General features: G+C 37.1%; 2 protein-coding genes across 2 annotated transcripts; both read left to right on the top strand.

Annotated features, from left to right (window-relative positions):
- The first annotated feature begins 3,598 nt into the window (after positions 1-3,598).
- On the top strand, positions 3,599-7,053 carry LOC125196893 (putative sulfate transporter 3.4). The gene is made up of 13 exons (XM_048095553.2): positions 3,599-3,925; positions 4,060-4,108; positions 4,185-4,392; positions 4,654-4,825; positions 5,070-5,135; positions 5,218-5,331; positions 5,418-5,534; positions 5,616-5,742; positions 5,820-6,106; positions 6,183-6,373; positions 6,446-6,531; positions 6,628-6,704; positions 6,792-7,053. The coding sequence occupies exons 1-13, from the start codon at positions 3,623-3,625 to the stop codon at positions 6,933-6,935; spliced, it is 1,941 nt and encodes a 646-aa protein (XP_047951510.2). The 5' UTR covers positions 3,599-3,622; the 3' UTR covers positions 6,936-7,053.
- An 867-nt stretch (positions 7,054-7,920) lies between these two features.
- On the top strand, positions 7,921-12,570 carry LOC125196123 (factor of DNA methylation 1-like). Its single transcript, XM_048094502.2, has 7 exons — positions 7,921-8,073; positions 8,919-9,816; positions 10,178-10,359; positions 10,923-11,012; positions 11,112-11,399; positions 11,710-11,928; positions 12,138-12,570. The coding sequence occupies exons 2-7, from the start codon at positions 8,919-8,921 to the stop codon at positions 12,363-12,365; spliced, it is 1,905 nt and encodes a 634-aa protein (XP_047950459.1). The 5' UTR covers positions 7,921-8,073; the 3' UTR covers positions 12,366-12,570.
- The last annotated feature ends 11,403 nt before the right edge of the window (positions 12,571-23,973 follow it).

Below are 23,973 nucleotides of genomic sequence, written 5' to 3'. Positions count from 1 at the left end.
ACATGCAATTCTAACATACCGAACAAGCAATTCTAACACTCTAAACAAGCAACACGTTTATCAAGCAATTCTAACACTTCGAACAAGCAATTCTACTATGCTGAAAAAGCAATACGTTTATCAAGCAATTCCAATGGGCAGACAATTTGAAATAGCTAAATAGTAGTAATGTATTAAAAGCACATTCCAAGATTGGAAAGCAACTTAAACACATGCCTTTTGAGCCACATTTTCAATGCTTATCAAGCAATTCTAACTCACTGAAAAGCAATTCTAACACACTTAACAAGCATTTTTAACACACTGAATAAGCAATTATCAAACGAATTAATTGAATTGAATTGTAAGCAAAACTAAACGTATCACAATTAAATTGGAATCAGTAACCACCGAACAGAAGCACGTACTTGTTCTGTTCAGCGACGGCAACAACTTCTATCATCGACGACCAGCGATGCCAAACGATGAAATCTGGGGATAGAATCCTACTCAAAACCAAATTTATGCTATGAAGGTCAATTATATCGACAAGCAATTCTAACACTCTAAACAAGCAATTCTAACACGCTAAAAAAGCAATACGTTTATCAAGCAATTTCAACGGGCGGACAATTCGAAATAGCTTAATAATAATGTATTAACAAGCGCATTTCAAGCTATTGGTAAGCAACTTAAACACATGTCTTTTGACCCACATTTTCAATGCTTATCAAGCAATTCTAACTCACTGAACAAGCAATTTGTTTAACAAGCAATTTGTTTAACAAGCAATTCCAACACACTTAGCAAGCATTTCTAACACACTTAACAAGCACTTATTAATCGAATTAATTGAATTGGATTGTAAGCAAAACTAAAACAATCACAAGCAATTGGAATAAATAACCAAGCAATCGGAATCAGTAACAGCGACATCAGAAGCTTTTTTCTACGATGATCAGCAATGCCAAGCGATGACTTCTGGTGACGGAATCCTACTCACAAGCAAATTTAGGCGACGAAGGTCAATTATATCGACGGACGACTGGGACTGCTATTCAGCGATGGTAGTTCAAACGAAAAAAAGGCAATCGATGACTTGCAGAAACCGTTTGATTAAGGATTACAGCGCCGCCGCCCTAGGTTAATTTTTTTTCCAAAATCGGTGCTCTTAATTGCAGAATGGGGGAGAGAAACGACTATGCATTTTCAATGTAGAAGTGCGAGAGAGAGATATCTATTCTGAATCCGTTTCCCAAATTACCGTGATTTTCCAAATTCCATATCAGTTTCAAGTTAGGTAAAATGCCAATAATACCCTTTCAAGCAATGTTTACTTCACTATCAAGCAAGATGAACTCTATTTCTATAAATTAATCCAATCCGCTCAATTACTAGATCTAATGGATATAAATGGTGTTAGGTTGTCATTTTAGTTAAGGAGTCACCATAGTGCACCCCTTGTTATCATGGGAATTAGTTTATTTTTTCAGCCACTAAAGTAAGAAAGTTATGATTAATTTATGACTCCAACCAAATTGATTGCTAAATGATAGTAGTACGTTTTTGGCCTAGTATTTCACTACATTAGGCGTTACTAACAAATAATAATATCCTCACTTTAGATATTTAAATTGACCTTAATTTGTTTACTCTCTAGTAACTTGAGTTCTCTGAATGATCAACCTTTCAATTTAAAACTTCTTAATAAATTCAAGTCCGGACTAGTCAAAATAGAAAAGTCAAAATAGAAAGTATTTCCATTTTACTCCATAAAATTGACAAGGTAGAGCTTGATACCCAACAATTAAACCATTTAAACAAACTTTAAACTTGTGTTACATACCAATATTCATGATATCACCGTATCTCATCTTTTTAAAGTCCTTGATCCAATCCAAATTTCTAATGTTGCTTCGAATGTTGTCTTATTGCAAATATCCTAAATGGAACATAGAGATTAGAGACTCACAACTTTTGATCAAACTAGAGCATCCGACTAATTTATGAAGCATATCTTTGGGCTAAGAAGACAAATGAGACCTCAACACATAAAAGTAGATGTGAAAATTTGTTATGGACCTAAATTATATCCCTCCATTCATATAACAAAACATATCAATAGGCGTCAATATGCTAACAAATAGAGTCTCATCATAAAATATTAGTATTATTAATAATAAAAAATATATTGTCAGTAAAGAAAGTGATTGAAAAATAACCTAAATACCTAAAATGAAATGTGAAGAGACAAATATATCAATTATATTCCTCATGCGAAGTAAAAGCATTTATTATAGGCGTAGATTGTTGCCGAATATCAATACATTAATTTTGCGTGATTTGATCTGTTTGAAAACTCAAGAAATCTAAGGGGTTGATTGGTAGATACTGCCAATTTAGGGTGTGAAGTGTAAATATCAATATTTATGGCACCGTAGCCATTTTTTACTGATCCAATTTAGTGACAAAATCACACTCCAGAAAAATTGTTCCACTTGCAACATAGTCACTTATACTACATGTTCCAGTGATTATGTTTGGCACAGAATCGTGGTTACGGTCCGGAATCTGCGAACAATCGGCGATAAACGGTCCAGTTTCAAGTCCACACAAGTCATAAATGATTTTTTTATTATTATCTTGAGAAGTTTCCTGCAATGTAATATTAGTGCATATGTGCCATATTATAGAATTAATTAATTTGTAGTCTAGTAGTATAAGATTATAACTCTGATATTATGGTTTTCTTGCACCACTACATGCCTGCAAATTAGTAAATTACTTTGAATTTTGAGTTGATTTTGAGATAACTATGTAGTACCTGTACATGTACTACTAATTTCTCCAACTTAGAGCATCTCCAATGGCTGACTTCTCGTCTCCCTTCGGAGAGGCTTCCGGGAAGTCCGTCGGGGAAGGGCGCCATTGTGGCATGGAGAGGAGGACGCCGACGTCCCTTGAGGGCACGGGAAGGGCGGGCTGACGTCCGCCATTGTGGCGATGTGCGGACGTCCGATATTTTAATTTTTATTTTTTTTTAAGAAAAAACTCTAAATTGAATATTTGTGAATGTGTGAATTTTTTTGACTTCCGTAACGTAAATTGAATATTTGTGAATTTATGAATTTTTTTAATTGCGGAAAGTCCGCGCGGAAAGGACGATGGAAAGGGTGGATTGTGCAGTGGAAAGTCCTTATGACGTGGCAAGAGGGTGAAAAGTCTTTATGACGTGGCAGGGGGTGTATTTGGGAAGGGCGATTGGAAGGGGGTCGGGGAAGTCCGTCCATTGGAGATGCTCTTAACATATAAAAATGCGAATCTAGAAAAACCTACGAACATAAAAACATGAGATAATCAGCAATGTGAAGAAGGCCCATATCATATGAAATTTATTTACATGATTTATCTATAAAATCATCATAATTTTATTTTCGTAATCTTAAACTGTATTTAAAAATACTGTTTATCTCCTTAATTCATGGGGAAAAACAAGAGTCCACGTAAAATCTACTAAAAAAAGGCGAGTTTTCATCTCAAAACTGCCTCAAACCTGCAAAAAGAATAAAAAAAATAATTCTCTCAATCAATCCCTGAAAATCATCTACCTCAAATTTCATGGTTTGTAGAAAAATAGAAAAAAATGGCAATAAACGCAGAAAATGCGTCGACATCGTACGCGATGCCAATGTCAGGGACGGGAGTGCTCGACGTGCGCATGCCGCCGCCGATGAGCACCGCGAAGAAATTCCAGCTCCGCCTCTCGGAGATTTTCTTCCCCGACGATCCACTCCACAAGTTTAAGGATCAAACATTGTCTAGAAAGTTCGTTTTAGGCCTTCAGTATTTCCTGCCCATTCTTCAGTGGGCGCCACATTATACTCTCACGCTTCTCAAATCTGATATCATCTCCGGCCTCACGATTGCCAGCCTCGCAATTCCACAGGTAGCGTTAAAGTTCCGCGAATTGCTTTTGTTCTATTTCGTTATAATTTAGAAAATAAATGTACTGACTAAAAATTGAGAGAATTTTACTTTTAACAGATTAATTGGTAAATAGTTTGCTGTGTATCGATGCAGGGGATTAGCTATGCAAAGTTGGCGAATCTTCCACCAATTGTCGGACTCTGTGAGTGTCAAAAGTAATTTAATGTTGTGAATTTTTGACTGTAAACAGCTGATCCATAATTTGTTGAAGCATGCAGATTCAAGTTTTGTACCGCCATTGATATACTCTGTTCTTGGGAGTTCTAGACATCTTGCGGTGGGCCCTGTCTCCATTGCATCTCTTGTGATGGGAACAATGCTCCGCGAAACTGTCTCCGACGAAGAGCAGCCGGCTCTTTACCTTAAACTAGCTCTTACAGCAACATTCTTCGCAGGGGTGTTCCAGGCTTCTCTAGGCTTTCTAAGGTTGGATAATTCATTCGAGCATTAGTTTCAAAATGTTGAGAGTTTTTTTTGCAAAAATGATGATGTTGATCAACTGTGATTTCTAAGGCTTAAATAGCTGGCAGCTGCAAAAGTCTTGATATAGTTTCAATGGTTTCAATAGTTTAGGAGGTTTTCTAGCAAGCATGGAGATAATGTGCATTGATCAAACTCAAGAGTGTGTTTCTATATCAAATTTTTGAAATTGTGTGCTGAGAGTTTGATCAACTGTGTGATATGCAGATTAGGATTCATCATTGACTTTCTGTCCAAGGCAACTCTAGTCGGATTCATGGCTGGTGCTGCAGTCATTGTTGCGTTGCAACAGCTAAAAGGCCTACTTGGGATAACTCATTTCACTAACAAGATGCAACTAATCCCGGTGTTATCTTCTGTCATTCATGAGGAAAAAGAGGTAGAGACTTTCAAGAACGAGACAAATTAAACTATGTTGTTTTTTCATGTTTTGAGGTTTTCAATGTCGGCTTTGTTGGATGCCTTATAACCATGCTCAAAAGTAATCAATCTTGCTAGACATCACACCAAAAAGAAATTAATATAGCGAATGATCTTGGCTAAAACTTAAAACCACATAATTAATTAATTATACATCAATTTTCAGCAAATGCCTAAACTCTAGAGATACTTCACCTCTGCAGTGGTCATTGGAGACAATAGTCATGGGAGTGTGTTTTCTGATTATATTACTTGTCACAAGGCAAATTGTAAGTTTTCTAATATCTTATTACGAGTGTAATTTGTGAGTCGTGTCACTTGTTTCGTTGATGATGTTAACATCGATTGCAGAGCATAATATATCCAAAATTGTTTTGGATTTCAGCAGCTACGCCATTAACATTAGTTATTCTGTCTACTGCTCTAGTAGCCGGTCTCAAATCAAAGCTTCACGGCGTCCAAACTGTAAGAAAATGAGTCAGCTTCCCAAATAAATGATGAGGTGTGTGAACTTTTAGGCCATTTTATGTAAAAAATATCTATATCTACAGATAGGGAAGTTGCCTGAGGGCATAAATCCACCATCGGTCAACATGCTGTTCTTCAGCGGGCATTATATAGGCTTAGCAATAAAAACTGGTCTCATCACCGGAATACTTTCTCTAACAGTAAGGTCTCTACTTTCCAGCCAGTGTTTCTCCTTCAAACATGTAGCATGGTGAAAGTAATGATTTGGTCTTCTCGTGTAGGAAGGAATTGCAGTTGGAAGGACATTTGCAGCGCTGAAAAACTACCAAGTTGATGGTAACAAAGAAATGATGGCCATTGGCCTAATGAACATGTCTGGTTCTTGCACTTCGTGTTATGTCACTACAGGTAGCATTTTTCTTCGCAGGTTTTTTGACACGAACACAACACAAACAAGATAATGTTGGGGGTTTTGTGTTTTTCAGGATCATTTTCACGTTCAGCAGTGAACTACAACGCAGGAGCACAGACAGTGGTGTCGAATATTGTGATGGCCATAGCTGTTCTGATAGTCCTGCTGTTTCTGATGCCACTGTTTCGTTACACCCCAAACCTGATCCTTTCAGCAATCATCATAACTGCTGTGGTTGGCCTAATCGACTACAAAGGCGCCTACGAGATTTGGAAAGTGGACAAACTCGATTTCTTGGCTGCATTGTGCTCATTTTTGGGAGTTCTGTTCATCTCAGTGCCTATTGGCCTTGCTATAGCAGTAAGATCTCCATCAAACTACACACTCTTGTGGAAAGAAAGCTACGGATCTCATACACGATTGACATGAATTATAGGTTGGGGTATCGGTGTTGAAGATTCTGCTGCATGTCAGTAGGCCTAACACGGTGCCTTTAGGCAACATTCCAGGAACTAAAGTGTATCAGAGCCTCACCAGATACAAAGAGGCCGTGAGGATCCCGTCTTTTTTCATCATTGCAGTCGAGGCGCCTATCTTCTTTGCGAACTCACTTTACTTGCAAGAACGGTCAGTATATAACCCGTCGCATGCCTATGTGTTTAACTTGGTAGAACTGAAACATGTTCCAAAAACCTGCAGGATTTTGAGATGGATTCGTGAGGAGGAAGAATGGTTGGAATTACACAACAGCAGCAACATATTATGTGTGATTCTGGATATGACCGGTAACTTCATGTGTTTATATAGCTATATTTGTGGTGTTTGGTTAAAAAAATCACGAACCTTTTCTCAACCGGCCCTTGTGTTCGTTTCATGAGCAGCCGTGACAGGAATAGACACAAGTGGGATTGATCTGATCACCGAGCTCCGGAGGATGCTCAATCTACGATCAATCAAGGTAAGCATTCGGTTCATACGTTGCACTTGTATTTTACAAGTCATGTAGTTTCCCAACGTTGTTAGTGATCCTGTTACGGCCGTGCAGCTGGTGCTGGTAAACCTGGTCGGTGGTGTGATGGAGAAACTACAATTTTCCAATATATTGGAGTCGTTCGGGTCGGAAGGCCTGTATTTAACGGTTGGGGAAGCAGTTGCGGAGATTTCTTCTTCGTTGAAAACTGAACCTTGAAATAGATTACATTGTAAATTAAACTTGTGTTTGCATCTTATTATTTCAAATTTTACATGTAGTGCAATTTTGAAATGAAATGCTGAGCTCAGTGTAAACTACTACGAAACATGATGAAATGGACCTATTTGAAAAGAGCGTTGGATTAACTTCATAAACTGCGGAAATTAAAAATTATCCGTCCCAAGATATTAGACTCATATACCACTTTGAACTGTCCTAATATATTTGAGCTATTTCTATTTATGGTAAAAATTTACTTTACTACCAACTCCACTTACACTACTAAACAACACCTCCTAAATTCATATGAGTCTAATATCTTGGAACGGAAGGAATACTAAAAATTAAAAATTACTACGATATCAAGTAAATTAGGAATTGTAGTGATAATTAATGTTATGATGGGTAGTCCGTAGTCCTTGAGCACCAGACGTCTATGAAATGGTCACGGCGTTGGCAGAAATTTGATGTTGTAAGAGCATCTCCAAGGGAAGAGGCAAATGAAGAGGTAAACTCATATAACTACCATATTTACCTTTTTCTATGAAAAAATTATTCTCCAAGGGGAGAGGTATTTGAGAAGTTATTATACCTTTATCCTATTTTGAAGAGGTATCTTTACCTCTCCATCAATGAAGAGGTAAAATCTCATAACTGCCATATTTACCTTCTTTTGATGAAAAATCATTCTCCAAGGGGAAGGTATTTGAGAAGGTATTACATTTTATATTTTTTAATGCATTTGTACTTTTATTTTATTTTTAAAAAAATGATATACCTTCCTATATACCTTTTTTTCTTTGGAATGTGTTATTTTTTGAAAAGATATATTTCACTTTTTGAGAAGGTAAATGTATAATATACCTCTTTCGTTTACCTCTCCTTGTTGGAGATACTCTAACCGAATCAAAAACTAAAAAATAAAAAAATAAAGGAGCAGAGGGTCCCACTTCATATTACCTTGCTTGCTATTTCCATTTTTCCTGAACCTAAAAACTAAAGTTGGCACTCATAGTTTCCCAATTCCGCCCAATTCGATTTCTCTCACTCTAGGGTGGGATTTCCGGCTATTCTCCTTTTGCGTCGGAATTCTCCACCTTAAACGTCACCCGATCCACCGGAGCACTCTCACAAGGTGATAATTCTTTCTGTGTGATGTTTGTTATTTTGTCTGAGCTGATTCGACTGCATGTTTTACTTCAGAAATAATCTCACGAAACTTCCTAGATCCCATGGAAATAAATGACATTTATGAATTTTCCGTCGAAATATACTGTAAATGTGTATGTATTGAGTAATGTTGCTCGAGTATGTTCTTGTCCTGAGGTGTTGTTGGAACCGCGTTAGTATCTGGTTAACCTAGTTCTAATCTCATGTGCTAGAGGTCTCATATTTCGTAGGCCTTTACTTCATCCTTGGGTTTTGTATCATCAATTTATACCTTATTCAATTTCTTATCCTCCTAAGGTTTTACACTTGAGAAGCCATGATCTACTAGTAAAACGCTTTGGTTTAGAAAATTGTGTATCGCAGTAATGAAGAATCAGAAGCAGTTTATTTGAGTGCTGATTTTGTGAATCGTGTTTTTGTTCTACATAAGTCATAAGTGACAAGTTATGCTCTCTCTGTTTTTTTGGTCAATTCCTGAATACACATTGAAATTTAGGATCTGTCTAATGTTTCATTTGGTTATGTACACTCGACTCGGCAATATTAGGCTTGTCTCTTGCTCCATTTCTTTTTATTAAATGACCAGATCATTAATAAATTTCCATTAACCTCTACATTACAAAACTGCAGCATGCAAGCTTGCAAACTTGCATTCTTTTCCCAAATACAATGATGATTAATGTTGTTATTGCCCACTTCTTAATATTTGGTCTTCTTTTATGGTCTGGTTTACTTGTTCGTCATTTTTTCAATTTGTTTTGTTTTGTTGTCTTTTTAGTATTTATTATATGTTGAATGATTGTCATTCAGATGGGAAGCAGCAGCTCAGATGAAGAGTCAGATTTGAGTGACTCGGAAATAAATGAGTATAAAGAGAAACCTTATGAGCTACTTAAGGCGGGTACATACAAAGTAAAAGGCCCAAACGGTTTTCTTAGATGTCCTTTCTGTGCTGGTAAGAAGAAACAAGATTATCAGTATAATCATCTTCTTCAACATGCTATTGGAGTAGGTAAAGGCGCGAGCCGAAGTGCAAAACAGAAGGCTAACCATCTAGCGCTGGCAACTTTCCTCGAAAAAGACATGGCTAGTGAGGCCGAGCCCATGCCTCAACCCTCCATTTCTATACCCGCTCCTCAACCTGAGAAGAACGAGTTGTATTGTTGGCCATGGGTGGGGATTGTTGCCAACATACAAGACGAGCCAAAGAGTAGTGGTTCTGCTGATCGCGGCGCTTACTGGTTAAAGAAATTCTCCAGATACAAGCCTCTCCAAATTGAGATGTTCTGGGATGACCATCAACGCAATGCACAAGCCGTTCTAAGATTTGATCATGATTGGTTTGGATTCAAGAACGCAATGGAATTTGAGAAGTCCTTTGTAGCTAATGGGCGAAGCAAGAAAGGATGGGATGATCGAAGAACTTCTCCAGGGAATAATCTGTATGGCTGGTTTGCGCGGGAAGAAGATTATAATTCAGGAGGTCCTGTGGGAGACTATCTTCGAAAAAAAGGGGATCTGAAAACAATCGCTGACCTAGTGCAAGAAGCTACTAAGGATAGGAACCAAATTGTTGACAATCTGGTCAATGAAATCGATTTAAAGAATGAAAATTTGGATCAGTTGCAGACCAAGTACAATGAGAAGACATTGTCATTGAGTAGGTTGCTTGAAGAAAAAGATGAGCTTCACCGATCCTTCTATGAAGGTACGCTATCTTGGATTGTTTCGTTTTTCTACATGTTCGTATTGGTTTCTGATTGCTAAATTGGTGTCTTTATGCATGTCTCTTATCAGCGAATCTTGCGAACTTGTTTTAATCTTGTGTTAAAACCTATCACTGCTCCAAAACTTTGGTTTCCTGCCAAACTTACTCATACGCTTGTTATGATATCCTACTCTGTAATGTGATCTGCCTTGCCTTCACAACTTCAGTTGGATATCTCTGAGCTTAGATTACAATATATTGTGGCAGTTCGTAATCAAACATAATTATATTCTGTTGGTTCATTAGAAAAACCTTTTTTTGTAACATACGCTTGATTTTGCTGATTCTTGTTTGTTTTCAGAAACTAGAAAACTTCAACGCATTGCTCGTGAACACATAAAGAGGGTTTTGGATGAACAAGAAATGCTGAACATAGAATTGGAGAATAAAAAGAAGAGGCTTGATTCCTGGAGCAAAGAGCTGAAAAGCCGTGAGGCATTAACTGAGCGTGAGAGACAAAAACTTGAAGAAGAGAAGAAAAAGGCAAGTCTTTTTCCATACTATGTCTATATATATGCATATCCAAATATGAAGCTGCAGTTTTTTGTTGACTTCTTAGATCTAAGCATGAGCTTTGTTGGTGTCTCTTCTGATACTAATTTGAACGTCTTTTGTGTCATTTCACATGCTGATGCAAATTTATTATTTTTGGCATGTTCTATATGACTTGCTATGCAGGCTGGTATATGAATTTGTTGTCATGATTTATGCATTATTGCCTTCACGTTACAGTTGAATTTTCTGCTTCTAACATTTGCCACTTATCTGGACTTTGTGTTTGTGTGTTTGTTTCTTTTCCCGATGAATACATTGTAACTCAAATTCATTTTCTTCTTCTTCATCTTCTGCTTATAGTAGTACTAGTACTCATCTTTGGTTATAATGTTGGAGAGTAATTAAATTGCTGGTATGTGTACTGCTTTTGAATAGTTTCTTTCAGAATGATATGAGAAACTATATTGGTGGTAATGTATACTTCTCATCATTGATTACAATGTTATAGTGAAACTAAATTGGTGGTGTACTGATTTTTTATTTTATGGCAGAATGACATGAGAAACAGTGCGCTTCAATTGGCTTCTGAGGAGCAAAGGAAAGCTGACGAGAATGTGCTGAGGCTGGTTGAAGAACAAAAAGTATGACCTTTGATACCACTGTTCTTCCTCCTTGTATACTATTATTCAGTTAAATGTTTTGATCGCATCTCATATCATAACATCTATTTCAATGTGCAGAGAGAGAAGGAAGAGGCGCTGAAAAAAGTTCTTGAGCTAGAAAGAAATTTGGATGAGAAACAAAAGCTTGAAATGGAAATTGAAGAACTCAAAGGGAAGTTAGAGGTAATGAAACACATGGGAGGTGATGATGATGCAGCTGTTCAGCAGAAGATAAATCAGATGAATGAGCAGCTGCAGGAGAAGAAAGAGAATTTGGATAGTCTAGAAGATCTAAACCAGCAATTACTTGCGAAAGAGCGCCAAAGCAATGACGAGCTGCAAGAGGCTCGCAAGGAATTAATTGCGGTATGAAATTTGTAATATCTGATTCGATATTTTCAGTTTCCTACATCTAGTAACTAATATGCTGCTCCAAGCTGGTTAATTTATAATCATCCAGAAGAGTAGAACTTCCATGAATGCTATAGCAGTAAAAGAAGATTGTCACAGATACAGTTTCATGCATTGCATTTTTGTTCTTATTATTTTTTTCTTTTGAAGATCTGCTGATGCACAGCAAAAATAATCTCTTTTCCCTTCCGTTTGAGGGCATGCACTGCCTTTTTATTCTAGTAACTAGTAATATTTATCACATCTTTCTCTTATTGATTTTCAGGGTTTAACCGATATGCTGAGCAGCAACCGTGTTAATATAGGGATAAAAAGAATGGGTGAACTTGATGAGAAAGGCTTCAAAAATGCATGCAGGCAAAGATACCCACCCGAAGAAGCAGATATCAAGGCTCTCGAACTTTGCTCCTTGTGGCAAGAAAAGCTAAAAAATGCTGAATGGCAACCATTCCGAGTTGTTGAAGATAGCAAGGGGAATGCTCAGGTAGCTTAAAATGACTTTACTCCGTTTGCCTAACACAGCTGACATTTTCTTCAATTTACATTCAGCAATTAAGGATCTGTAGAGCCAACGATAAGAAACACTTGAAATGTCTCTAGTTTAGCATGCCTCATATCGATTGACCTTACCATCTTTTGAACTTCCCCAAATTCTTCAAAATTCATTCCATAATAGTCATGTTCTTTATGCAGCGTGTGCTGAAAGAAGACGACGAGTTGCTAGTAGACCTTAAAGAAGAATGGGGAGAAGAAATTTATAATGCAGTTGCTACAGCCTTGAAGGAAATCCAGGAATACAACCCGAGTGGGTGCTATGTGGTTCCGGAGCTATGGAACTTTAAAGAAAACAGGAAGGCGACCCTAAAGGAAGTCATTGCGTACATTCTGAATCAACTGAAGTCGCTCAAGCGGAAGAGATGATTTGAAACGCTGGGAAATAAATTTAGATGCTCATTTGTACTATGCAGTCAAAATGATTATTAAGATCTTAAATCTAACTGCATTGTTTATTATGCTGAAAGACCATGAAGCTGTTTCAGCTGTTAGGCATTGTCTAATCTCTTTAACATCGCAGCTAGAATTACTAATACAATTCGTTTGAGAATCAGATTATGTTGTTGCGCCAGCCGCCAGCCTTATTTTGATTGTTTTGTGTGCCATCTTTTGGAGCAACGCAGGTTACAATATTTCTATTCATTCATTATGCATTTTTTTTATAGTAATTCATTTTTTAAAATTTTGATAAATTCGACCTATAAAATATTGGTTGACTTTTGAACTCGAGCATTATCGACACACACAATCCACCATATCCATCATTAGCTACTTAACTTATTCATTATTCCATACTTTAATGATCCGATCTCGATATTAACAAATATACATAAATTAGTTTAATCTTAACTTAAATAAAATTAATACTCCCTTCTTCCTAGATAACTCGTCTCAGTTTGACCGGGAGCAGGTTTTAAGAAAATATAATAAAAATGAGTTAAAAAAGTTAATGGAACGTGGATCCTACTTTTATATATTATTTTTATAATAAAATGTGAGCAAGAATGCATTAATGGAATATGAGGTCCACTACTAAAATGGTAAAAAGTGAAATGAGACGAACTATGTGGGACGGGCCGAAATGGAAAAATGGGATAAATTATCTGGGACGGAGGGAGTATATTTTTTCAATTCAAAGTAAACCAACCAAATCAGAATACTAATTAAATACAATTATATACCCCTTCCATCTCATAAAAATATACACTCTTTCCTTTTAAGTCCGTCCCACAAGAATATGCATTTTTCAATTTTAGAAATTCTTTTATCTCTAAGAGGTGACATTTTAAGAGCGGGAATTATTTTGAATTGGCGCGTGCGACTGAATTATTTCCGCTTATTTATATTTTGGATCTTACTCATTATTAAAAAATATAAATAAAAAAAAGTTTGTGAAATAGTACGAGTTTCACTTGTATAATTTTGAATGAAATATGAGTGAAATGAGATTGAAATATGGATGTGATCAAATGAAAACTCTAAATATTGTACAAACTCAAAACTATGAATTGGACCATTGAAAAATGTCAACATATCACAAAAGAGCATCAACGGGAAAATGTCAACAGAATAAAATTCTGTAGTCAATGATTGATGTTGTGTTGATACTGTGTTGACATTAAAATCTTGAAATTTTACGTTGTGTTGATATTGCATTGAAACTTTGTTGAAGCTGTGTTGAGGAGTTTTGAGTTTGTACAATATATAAGTTTACATTTTATCACTACCCTATTAAAATACGAAACCCTATTATCATTACTCCTTCCGCCCGTTATTATGAGTCTCATTAGAGTTCCGCACGAGTCTTAAGATATTCCATCCCATAAAAATATGGGCAATGGATATGTAACGGGAATTAAAACAAAATTGGTAAAGTAAGAGATAAGGACAATGATATGGCAAAGTAAGAGAGATGGGGGATAATGATGCACATATTTTTGTTGGTGGATAGTGGGACCTAAATTATTAAATTGATATAACTTTCTAAAAATGAAATGCACATATTTTTTGTGGGACGGATAAAAATGGAAAGTATATATATTTTTATGGGATGGATGAGTATAAAGAAAAGTGAGTGAGAAAAAATAATGGAACGTGATATTTATATTAATTTTGTAATAGAATGTGAGTTGAAAATGAAGTATATTTTATAATATAAATGAACCGAAACCCTTATTAGCGAATGAATTAAAATAACGAACTGAGAACCTTAGTAGCATATATACGAAGGAAGTATAATACAAATGAATGAACTATAGTAAAGAAAAAAAATGGGACTTCAATTTATGAACGAAGGGAGTACAATACCATATAAAATTTGAGCGGTTGTAAAAAGACGATGTCGAGAAAAGATTTGTTAGTACGGGGCATTAAACTAGGACATCATTAATATTCCTATATGAAAATTTAATTAATCTCAACCGGACAGGTTTTACACATTAAACCAACTTGAGTCATCATTTTTATTTAAAGTAGCATTTGTACGATACAATGTAAATTAAATAAATCTATTCAAGCGTCTATATAGTGAGCGCCATATGTTATTTCTATGGACTTCTACGTATGGTGAAGTGAGAGATGCATCTTGCCATAGTATCCTCGGAATATCACTTGTATTATTATCTTCCAAAGCATAAAAATAGACAATTAAGATGGCGTTAGGTTTTCAAGTTAAAATAATACTCCCTCCGTCCCAAGGAAGATAACCCCTTTCTTGGACGGCACGGGATTTTATGCAACTTTATTTTGTGTGTTAAGTGGAGAGAGTAAAGTAAGAGAGAGGGAATAAAGTAGAGATAAATGAGTTTCTAATTTAAGCAATGGGTCATCTGGATTGGGATAAACCAAAAAGGAAAGTGGGTCATCTTCAATGGGACGGAGGGAATACTAAGATACAATCTAGGATTGAGTTGTGAAATTATGTTAGTTATATGGGCCAAGGCATGATCTTATGATAAGGCACGATCTTTCCACATCAATGCATTTTTCAACAACATCGTATATCTTTACTTTATACTGTTGCTAACACAAAAATCATATTATTAACATTATCCTCTCTCTCGCTACTTCCATTGTCGATGTCGAATTTGCTTCCAGCAACGCTAACATCGAAAATTATCACACAACTATTAATAGTAGTTTGGGCCCCTCAATGTCGAAATCTTGGCTTCACATCTGGCTATGACTAATTATCATATGATTATCTATCTAGAATTGAGTTGTGGGGTTGAATCTCATGAACCAAACACACTACAAATTTCATCTCGGATACAATCTTGCAAACCGGACACCCCAAAAGTGATTATTCAGTTTGAAGATGGTAGACTACGACTAATTATCTATCTAGGATTGAGTTGTAAGATTCAATCTCATAAACCTAACACTAACAAATATATAATCCTGGATATAATCTTGCAAACCGAACAGCGCAAAGATGACACGAATTTAAATCAGTACTTAGTAGAGTAAGAGTGGATGTGAATAAATAATCAAAATAGTATTAGTGGATGGTAGGCTCTACATTTATGTATAGGGGTAATGAATTTTTTTTAATAAATGGATATGAACTAATTCTATAGGGTGAATAAAAAAGATATACTCCCTGCTCTTTTATTCAAGTCCTAGTATCTCGGTGAGATCAGCCCACACTGATATCGGAATACAGTTCGAGAATCTGTCAGAAGATTTGTGGTCTGGTACTCAAGATCTTCACGTGGGGAAGTAGCGAGCTATCTTCGATTCTTTGGAGAATCATCAATGTATTATATTCCTACTCCGTATAAAAGCATGTTTTAGGTTTAGATTATACTTAAAGCATGTTTTGATTCAAGTTATGTGTATGATACATGCGATAATTACGCGAATAGATTTTGTCTAAATAATCCGCTAAATAGATCGAAATTATTATCTGATTTATTTGATACGCGCTTCCGTTGCCAACCCCTTCAATATATGCATTCTATATAATTGTGCAATTGCGGTTTTGATGCATGCATTATGGATTCATATAATCCCAACCATAATGGAAAAAAGAGCCTGGAGGCAAAAGTAAGTTTATCACTATTCAACAAGACAACCCAAAACAACACATTGCAAATCATGACTCAGATTTCCAGGCTGCTACCTGATTCACTATTTTTTAGCACTAAATAAACCTACAAGTATACAGAATATATATAGTTTAGCTAAAGGTCAGTACCAGATATCGAACAAGAGGAAAACAAACACAAAGTGTCTATCCTCTACTAAAACTCAATTACTATCTGGAGAACCGAGAGATTTTGAAAACTGAAAATATTTGAAAGCAAATAACAACTAGATCTAAATAAAACACAAAGATAAAAGATAGAGATAAGGGGAATTCCAGGGATGTGCATTCACTGTTATGGTTATACATATTCTAAACTACAATACCCTAGCACAGTTATTACTTTGATAGGACGAGTCACCTAGCTTATGCTCATGCGATACAAACGTTGGTTACAATATTAGGGTTGTCCATCCTAACACGTAACTCCAAAAAGCTCCTAAGACCTTTGAAAAGTCCTCACTCTCAACTAACAGTGCTGTTTTAAGGGAAGCTAACTGTAGCGTCTACTAAGTGGACCTAATTCGCTAGAACTCTATCACAGTTATGAAGCAAGTTGATAAATCGTATTCTAAGTCTTGGTTACTGGTCAGTATGTCGTGAATTGCATGTATTATCCGCAAAGAAGTTGCTTAAGTGTGCAGGATAAAGGAGTCCAAGTCAGTAGGAGACGGTTCGGACAACTCGGGTGAAAAGAGCGCTAGAAGGGTGCAATACTGAACATGATGCATGCCAGAGAAAAGACTCGAGATGGAGAAGAAGGATTGCTGGGACGATCAACCATAAACAAGGGCAAGAGAGTCATTTCGTGAAGGATACCCTAAAAGCAAGGGCAAGCCTCCCTATAAAAGAAGCCACTTGGAGAGAGAGAGAAAGAGTTCTTAGTTCGGAGTCCAACCACTACACTTAGTTAGAATTCTCTCTCGAAGATCAGTTCCTTCAGCATTGTCCACATTCTTCTCGTTCCTCGCCACAACCATGGTCACCTGAAAATCCAGACGTCCACCGGAGAGTCATCATCCACCGTTCCAGCCAGTTTGTCTCGTAGCAGTAGTAGTTTCATCGCCCGGAGTGGCATAAACAATCTTTAATCGCTTTCCTAGTTTAATCTTTGTTTGCTTTCTTCGTTGGAACTGTTGCAAACTTAAGTCTTGTTGCCTTTTGAAGTATGTCGTTAAGATCCAAACGTTTTAGTTATGAAGTTTGTTTTACGCATCTCTCTTTGGTTTGAATCTGCTTCATTCTGCCAAGGAAAGTTAGATCTAGTTATCGCATTTATTTTCTAAGTGTTTACGCATGTCTTCGTTTGAGTAGCCTAGATATGGAGTTTGTTAATTGGAATTTCGAGTTCATATCTCAGTTTAAGTTTTCGTGCATGAGTTTCTTATTTTGCGTTGCCGTTACCACCTTGCATGTTAGTCAGTAGGAGTAATCTGGAGTTATTAGCCGTTAATCTTCAAGTTTAAGCCTTTTAATTGATGGATCTTGTGTTTGAAGTTGAGAATCTGAGTTTATCCATGGAGTTTGTGTTCATATAATTTCTGTTAATACTTGTTGAAAAAGAAAACATCACAATCCACTTTTTCTAGGACCACTTTTACTTTTTACTTTTGTCCTTTACTTTAAGTTTGTACCCTCCAGACCTGTCAGAGTTGCTACACAGCCACCACATATTCCCTGTTGTTCTATATTTGTTTATTTAGTAACTGTCTACTTTTCACATGTCCCTGAGATATCTTGTCCCCTATTTTCACGTACACAACCACATGTCGGTCACTTTCACGCCCACTAGTCAGTAGAGTACCATCTTTAATTTCTGTCTAGGTAGAATCTCAATCCAAAAGCGTGGTAGCTAACCAAACCTTCCCAGATTATCACCACAATTATCCGAACGTGTCCATCTCAGTGGGATTCGACCCTTACCTCCACTATACTAGCCAGTAGAAGTCGGTTGAGGAATTTATTTGATACCAGGTTCCGGTCGTCGTGCCAACGACTCAACTAGGTTGGGATTTCCATCCTGATCAGTTGGACGCACCCTTACTTTAACACAACACCGAAAACCTGCACTTTCACAAGTTATAATAAATCATACTTCCTCCGTCCCGGCTAAGATGACACATTGCTTAGCCGACACGGGGTTTTAGGAGTTATTGGTTAAAGTGTTTAATTGGAGAGAGATAAGGTTGATGTAAGTATAAAGTAGAGGGATAAAGAAAGATGAATATTTTAATAGGAGTGAGAAAAAGTGGTTGAGTGTATTAATTGGAGAGAGAAAGTTACCAAAAAAGGAAATGTGTCATCTTAGTTGGGACAAACTAAAAAGGAAAACGTGTCATCTTAAGCGGGACGGAGGGAGTACATAATTGCGTCACTCAATCATGCAGCATCACGAATACTTAGGGGAGAATCAAAATAAAAACAAAACGGATATTAAATAGAAAACTGGAATTGTATAACCAAAGTCGTTACTAACACATCCCTAGAATTATATGAGTTTAGTTACACATAATGGAATAAGCTAAACACATAGATTGAAGGGAAGACAATTTGAACATAAAACTAAAGCAAATAGAACTCGTAGGTTGAATCCTTGTCGTTCTTGATGTTCTTTAAATCCTTCTTCAACTCCTTGCACAATGACGTACTCTAGCTTGTAATCTATGGGAATTTATGTTGCAAAAAGAAGCTCTCATTTGATGAAGCTTAAGGTCCTATTTATAGGGGAAAGTCAATTCTCATTGTAGAAGGAAAAGATCTTCAAAATATGGTAAATCTTGGAGCAGATCTAGGGCAATTTGGATTCACCGTCTTTCTCCGGCGGGCCGCCGCACCTTGGCCGGCGGTCGCCGCGTTGCAGTCCAAAGTCTCGGTACCTTCGGCGGCGGGCCGCCGCATGACCTCCAGCGGTCATCGGGCGAGACTCGTTTCCAAGCGTAAATTTCTGAGGCGGGCCGCTACATAACACTGACCGCTGGGCGCCAGCGGTCGCCAGTCGCTAGTCGCCGTCTGAACTCCAGATTTCCAGACTTTGCATTTTGACTCCCTTTTTCTGCTCAAATATGCACATTTCTCACAAAACACGTCAAAATACCAAAATGTATAAAATATGCAATTATTGGACATGTAGAGTGATTCTGACATAAAAAAGGGACCAAATAATGGTCTTAAAATAGTGCAAAATCCGAGCGTATCACTACCACTCAAACTTATTTTAATATACAAATAGTGCAGCAACCCCAAAAACTCACCCGATACTAATGTGAATGATTTGAGTTGATTTAGAGCAATACAGTCAAGACAGTTGCAGACTACATGTAACACCATAAATGTTTTAGTTGAGTCAGTGGAGAAGTCTTTCCATGACTTATGTCCCGTGACTCTAGACAAGGTTGTATACTAGAGATAATGAAGGTGAAGGGCCAATATTGCTACAAAATTCCCAACACAGGAAAACATGTTTTCATTAAGGAGAAGTACACAACTTCCAGATAACTTACAAGTTCCACTATAGTTGGTCAATGAATGTATTTCTTATTTACAAGCGCAGAGGGTTGCAACGAAGGATTGGATGCAATTATCCAGGATAAAGGTTTGTGAAGACAAAGGTTGCTGATAATGAAGATTGATGCATCTTTGTTTAGGTATGATGAATTTTTGTAAATGTATTTTGTAATGCATAAAATACTGCATTATGAGTTTTTGTCAATGATTTTGTAGTGCAGAAGATGATGTAGAATGTGTGTTTGTAAATGGATTTTCTAATGCATGATCAGTTTTTGTCGATTCGTAGGATAGAAGTTTGATGCATTATGTGTTTTTGTAAATGAATTCATTTTTGCATACACACCATATAAAACAATGCACACACAAGCCAAATAACCACAACAAATGACAACAAATTAAACAAATGACATCAAATTAATTTATGCAGCCAGAATTATTCATGCTCTCTGATCCGTGCTCTCCCTCTTTATTGGCCGAATCATCATAAATGCCCAATATTCTGCGGCAGATCCAGGTGGGGTCGGCCGACCCCACCACCGTCGCCGTAGAATCGCCGGATATTACCGTCACTCAACTGCCGACCCACGGCGCCAACTCTCCTGCCCCAAGTCTCTGGTTCGCTGCGAAGAAGATGATAGAGAATTGAATTCTTATCTACTAATTGGGCTTCACAAAATGGGCCTACCTCATCTATTAACTAAGCTGGCACAAGTTCCAACAACTTTTAGATTACTGCTAATACACGAGAATACAAAATACTACTCCCTATTTATGTGGCATAACACCTATTCTTTAACGCCTAATAAGGAGTATTCATAAAGCATTTATTCTGATTTATTTATTGATTTAATTGTTTTGTTTGCCTGGTCCTTAATGAGACTAAATTCAAAATGTTATAGCATGTGATAAATTATTCAAGATAGAATATAAATTATAAATTTTTTTAGAGGATTGATCGTGTTGTCTTATTTTTAGTAATTTCTATTTGGTTTTTAATTAATTAAATTGGTCTTACTTTATAACACTAGACAACACAAAATATATGCTAAAAGAGTGTTTTCCATAATAAAATTTGTGAAGTTAGAGTTGTGAAATAAGATAAAAGATGACTAGTTGAATGGTATTTTGATGGAATAGAATGAGAAGGGGGTGTTTGCAATTATTCCCAATGAAAAAAAGTTGAATCGTTATTCGCAAAAGTAAACTATACCGCATAACATAAGATTGTGATATTTATATTTTATGTATTTTTCCAGAAATATATTTAATATTACTCTCTCGTCGGCCATTAGAAGTCTCATTTTTTGATGGCACAAGTTTTAAAAAATGTTAAGAAAAGTTGGTGGAAAAAAGTCAGTGGAATGTGGGTCACACTTGTATATATTAATTTTAAATGAATATGAGTGAAATGAGTTAGTTAAATGTGAGATCTTATTACCATTTATGGTAAAAATGAACCTGAACTCCTATTCGCGGATGGAGGAAGTAGTATTTATTATCTTGTTTAATTCGACCCCACGATTATTAATTCCTGGATCCGCCATAGCTAAATCCATGTTACATTTGTCGATCCAGCCGCCAAAAAGCTCAGATTCAGGTGGGGGTGACATCGCGGTGAAGGGGGCATCGAGGTTGAACTCAACCATCATCATTTTGATTATTCTCGGTCACAATACAAAGAGGATCGAAAGAGATTAAGGCAACTAGAGATGGAGAATATATATAGAAGTCTGAAAAAATTGCACGCACCATTTCTAAATTTTCATTTTCCCATTGGCGCCAATCTCAATTTAGATAAATGTACTGCATGCTACACTATTTTAATGAAATGTTACTTTATTTTAAAATTTGTTTACTATTTTCATTTCAAGACGGGTCAATGAGGAATATAAAAACATAAATTGGATTGAATCAATAATTTAATATAAAATAAAATTAAAAATTACATTAAAATTAGAAAGTTAAACTCAATTCACAAACTAATTAAATATAACAACGAACTCAAATTTCACATAAAAATAAAGATTAAAAGAAAGTATTAAAATAGTACTAGTACTTGTCAAATTACTTTATCCACTATCCACTTTATTAGCAACTCACTTAAAACACTAACACTCATTTTTTAACCTCTATGCCAAAAAATTGAAGAAAATATTCAATGGTCATAACATACCAAGTGTAAATGTAATTTGGTATGTCCTACCAATGCATTATTGACAAGTGAAAATAAATAGAGTTGCACTTACAACTAGATATATTAATTATAGAAACGTAGTTAAATTTTCTAAAAGAAGCATTATAGCCAAATACGGAAACTATATCAAAATATTGGAAATTACACATATACATGGAGTAAAATATATATGCACGTGTAATAAATAAAGTTTTCATATTATGTTACACATTTCAAATTTATTAGGGTTGCTATTCCTTTTTCTTAGGCCATCCGCATCCCTGTCTCTTATCCGTCTCTTAACCGTCTCATCTCTTAACTATTCATGGGTCCCACTGTACTTTTCAGCTCATCTCTTAACTAAGAGACAACACCTGCATCCCTCCATCTCTTAACCATCTCTTAACTATTCATTCGATTTCATTTTTTATTTTTAATTCCAACAAATTCATTTAATAAAAACACACTTCATTAAATAAAATAAAAATTACTCCCTCCGTCCCAGATAATTCGTCCCAATTTTCCATTTCAGGACGTCCCACATAATTTGTCTCATTTCACTTTTACCATTTTTGGTAGTGGACCTCATACTCCATTAACTCATTCCTACTCACATTTTATTATAAAACTAATATATAAAGGTAGGACCCACATTCCACTAACTTTTTCAACCCACTTTTCATTACAATTCTTAAAACCCGTGCCCGGTCAAAGTGACCCGAATTATCCGGGACGGAGGGAGTACAATTTAAAAACCTAAAAAAATAAAAAGAATACATAATTTAAAATCCAAAAAAATAAAAAAAATACATAATTAAAATACTCTAAATTAAACTATAAAAACTACTCCGTCGGCGAATCATCATCCCCCGAAGTCGGCAGTGCACCCAAGTTAGATTGATTCCCTATACCAAGTTAAGCTTGCATAAACTCAATTCCGGCCATATGGGCTGAAACTTGGGCAGGAGTCATTTTTGAAAGGTCAGCCATCGTGGCGACCAGGTACATGGACGTTAGGGTGTTCGAGCCCGTGCCTGTGTCGGAGCTCGAGCCCTCGCCCGCCTGGCTTGATTCGCCGCGGCCCCTCCCTCTCCCTCTCCCTCTCCTCCTCGCTCTCGCCGCCTTCGCCGCCTTGGTCCCTTGCGGCCGACGCCGTGAACCGGAAGAAGACCCCCCTGCATCATCGGTTGGCGTGCCCTCACGTGAGTTGTTGCCTTCCTCGCCATCACTAGACGAGTAGTGGCCACGCGCCGTGTGCTTCGTGCCTTTCGAGCCCGACTCGACACCGCCTGCCCACCTTTCAAGGTGGTGGACTTGCGACCAAACATCGACATACTTGAAATCTTTACCGACGTCGTCTTTGAAGACCCGCAGCGCCGTTCTCAGAATGTGGGCTCCACTGGCTCCGCTTTGATAATTCGCCACCTCTGCCCTATATAGAAATTTTTTTGACATCTTTGTCGCATCGGTCCCAATGACCGCGGAGCATCTTCAAGTTGCGGGCAAAGGTGTTCTTCGGCCTTCGTGCGTTGTAAACTTCGGTGATTTTTTTCCAAAAATTCTTGTTGGTTTGTTGATTCCCGACGACAGGATCGTACGAGACGCTGATCCAAGCGTCGTACAAAACCAACGTCTCTGCTTGGCTGTATGGATGACGGCTGCCATCCCCTACAACCTCGTGGTCGCCCTCTTCCTCCTCGGCATTGACGCCGATCCTGAGGCCGATCCTGCCGGAGCCGGAGCCTCCACCTATTGGCCAGTCGGGCGAAGTGCGTTCAGGCGCCAAAAAATTCTCCAGAATTTGGGATAATCCTGGCGATTGCCCGTACCTCTGGGGAGGGGAGGGACGATAGTATGCATCCACATCAAAATGTGGTGTTTGGTACGTCGGTGGAGTGGTCGAGGCTTGGGTGCCCGACGACGAACCGGGAGTACCCAAAAAGTTGTACATGCTCGCCCAATCGTCGAACGAGTTCAAGTCGAACCAGCCGGAGCGCCGCCTGCCACCGCCGCCGCTGGAGTTTCCATCACCGGACATTTTTCCAACAATTTGAGAGAAAGGAATAGATGAGTGTAGTGAATGGAAGAGGAATGAGAGTAGTGTTTCTGTGTAAAATGGTGAATGGAGTATGGAATATATTTATAGAATAATAAAAGAAAAAAAAAATTAAAAAATCGACCGTTGGCTTTAACGGTCTTCTGACCGT

The sequence above is a fragment of the Salvia hispanica genome, chromosome 4, assembly GCF_029641045.1.
Source record: "Salvia hispanica isolate PSC_SH4W2 chromosome 4, Shi_PSC_v1, whole genome shotgun sequence".
NCBI classification, from domain to species: domain Eukaryota; kingdom Viridiplantae; phylum Streptophyta; class Magnoliopsida; order Lamiales; family Lamiaceae; genus Salvia; species Salvia hispanica.
Note: the sequence above shows the minus strand (reverse complement) of the source record. Positions and strands in the feature narration are given on the sequence as shown.

Excerpts from the sequence above, each read along its gene's own strand:
- LOC125196123 (XM_048094502.2), top strand. The coding sequence starts at position 8,919 with ATGGGAAGCAGCAGCTCAGATGAAGAGTCAGATTTGAGTGACTCGGAA. Across the intron at positions 9,817-10,177 it reads TCACCGATCCTTCTATGAAG|AAACTAGAAAACTTCAACGC; the intron begins GTACGCTATCTT and ends GTTTGTTTTCAG. Across the intron at positions 11,400-11,709 it reads CTCGCAAGGAATTAATTGCG|GGTTTAACCGATATGCTGAG; the intron begins GTATGAAATTTG and ends ATTGATTTTCAG.
- LOC125196893 (XM_048095553.2), top strand. The coding sequence starts at position 3,623 with ATGGCAATAAACGCAGAAAATGCGTCGACATCGTACGCGATGCCAATG. Across the intron at positions 3,926-4,059 it reads CCAGCCTCGCAATTCCACAG|GGGATTAGCTATGCAAAGTT; the intron begins GTAGCGTTAAAG and ends GTATCGATGCAG. Across the intron at positions 6,107-6,182 it reads CTATTGGCCTTGCTATAGCA|GTTGGGGTATCGGTGTTGAA; the intron begins GTAAGATCTCCA and ends CATGAATTATAG.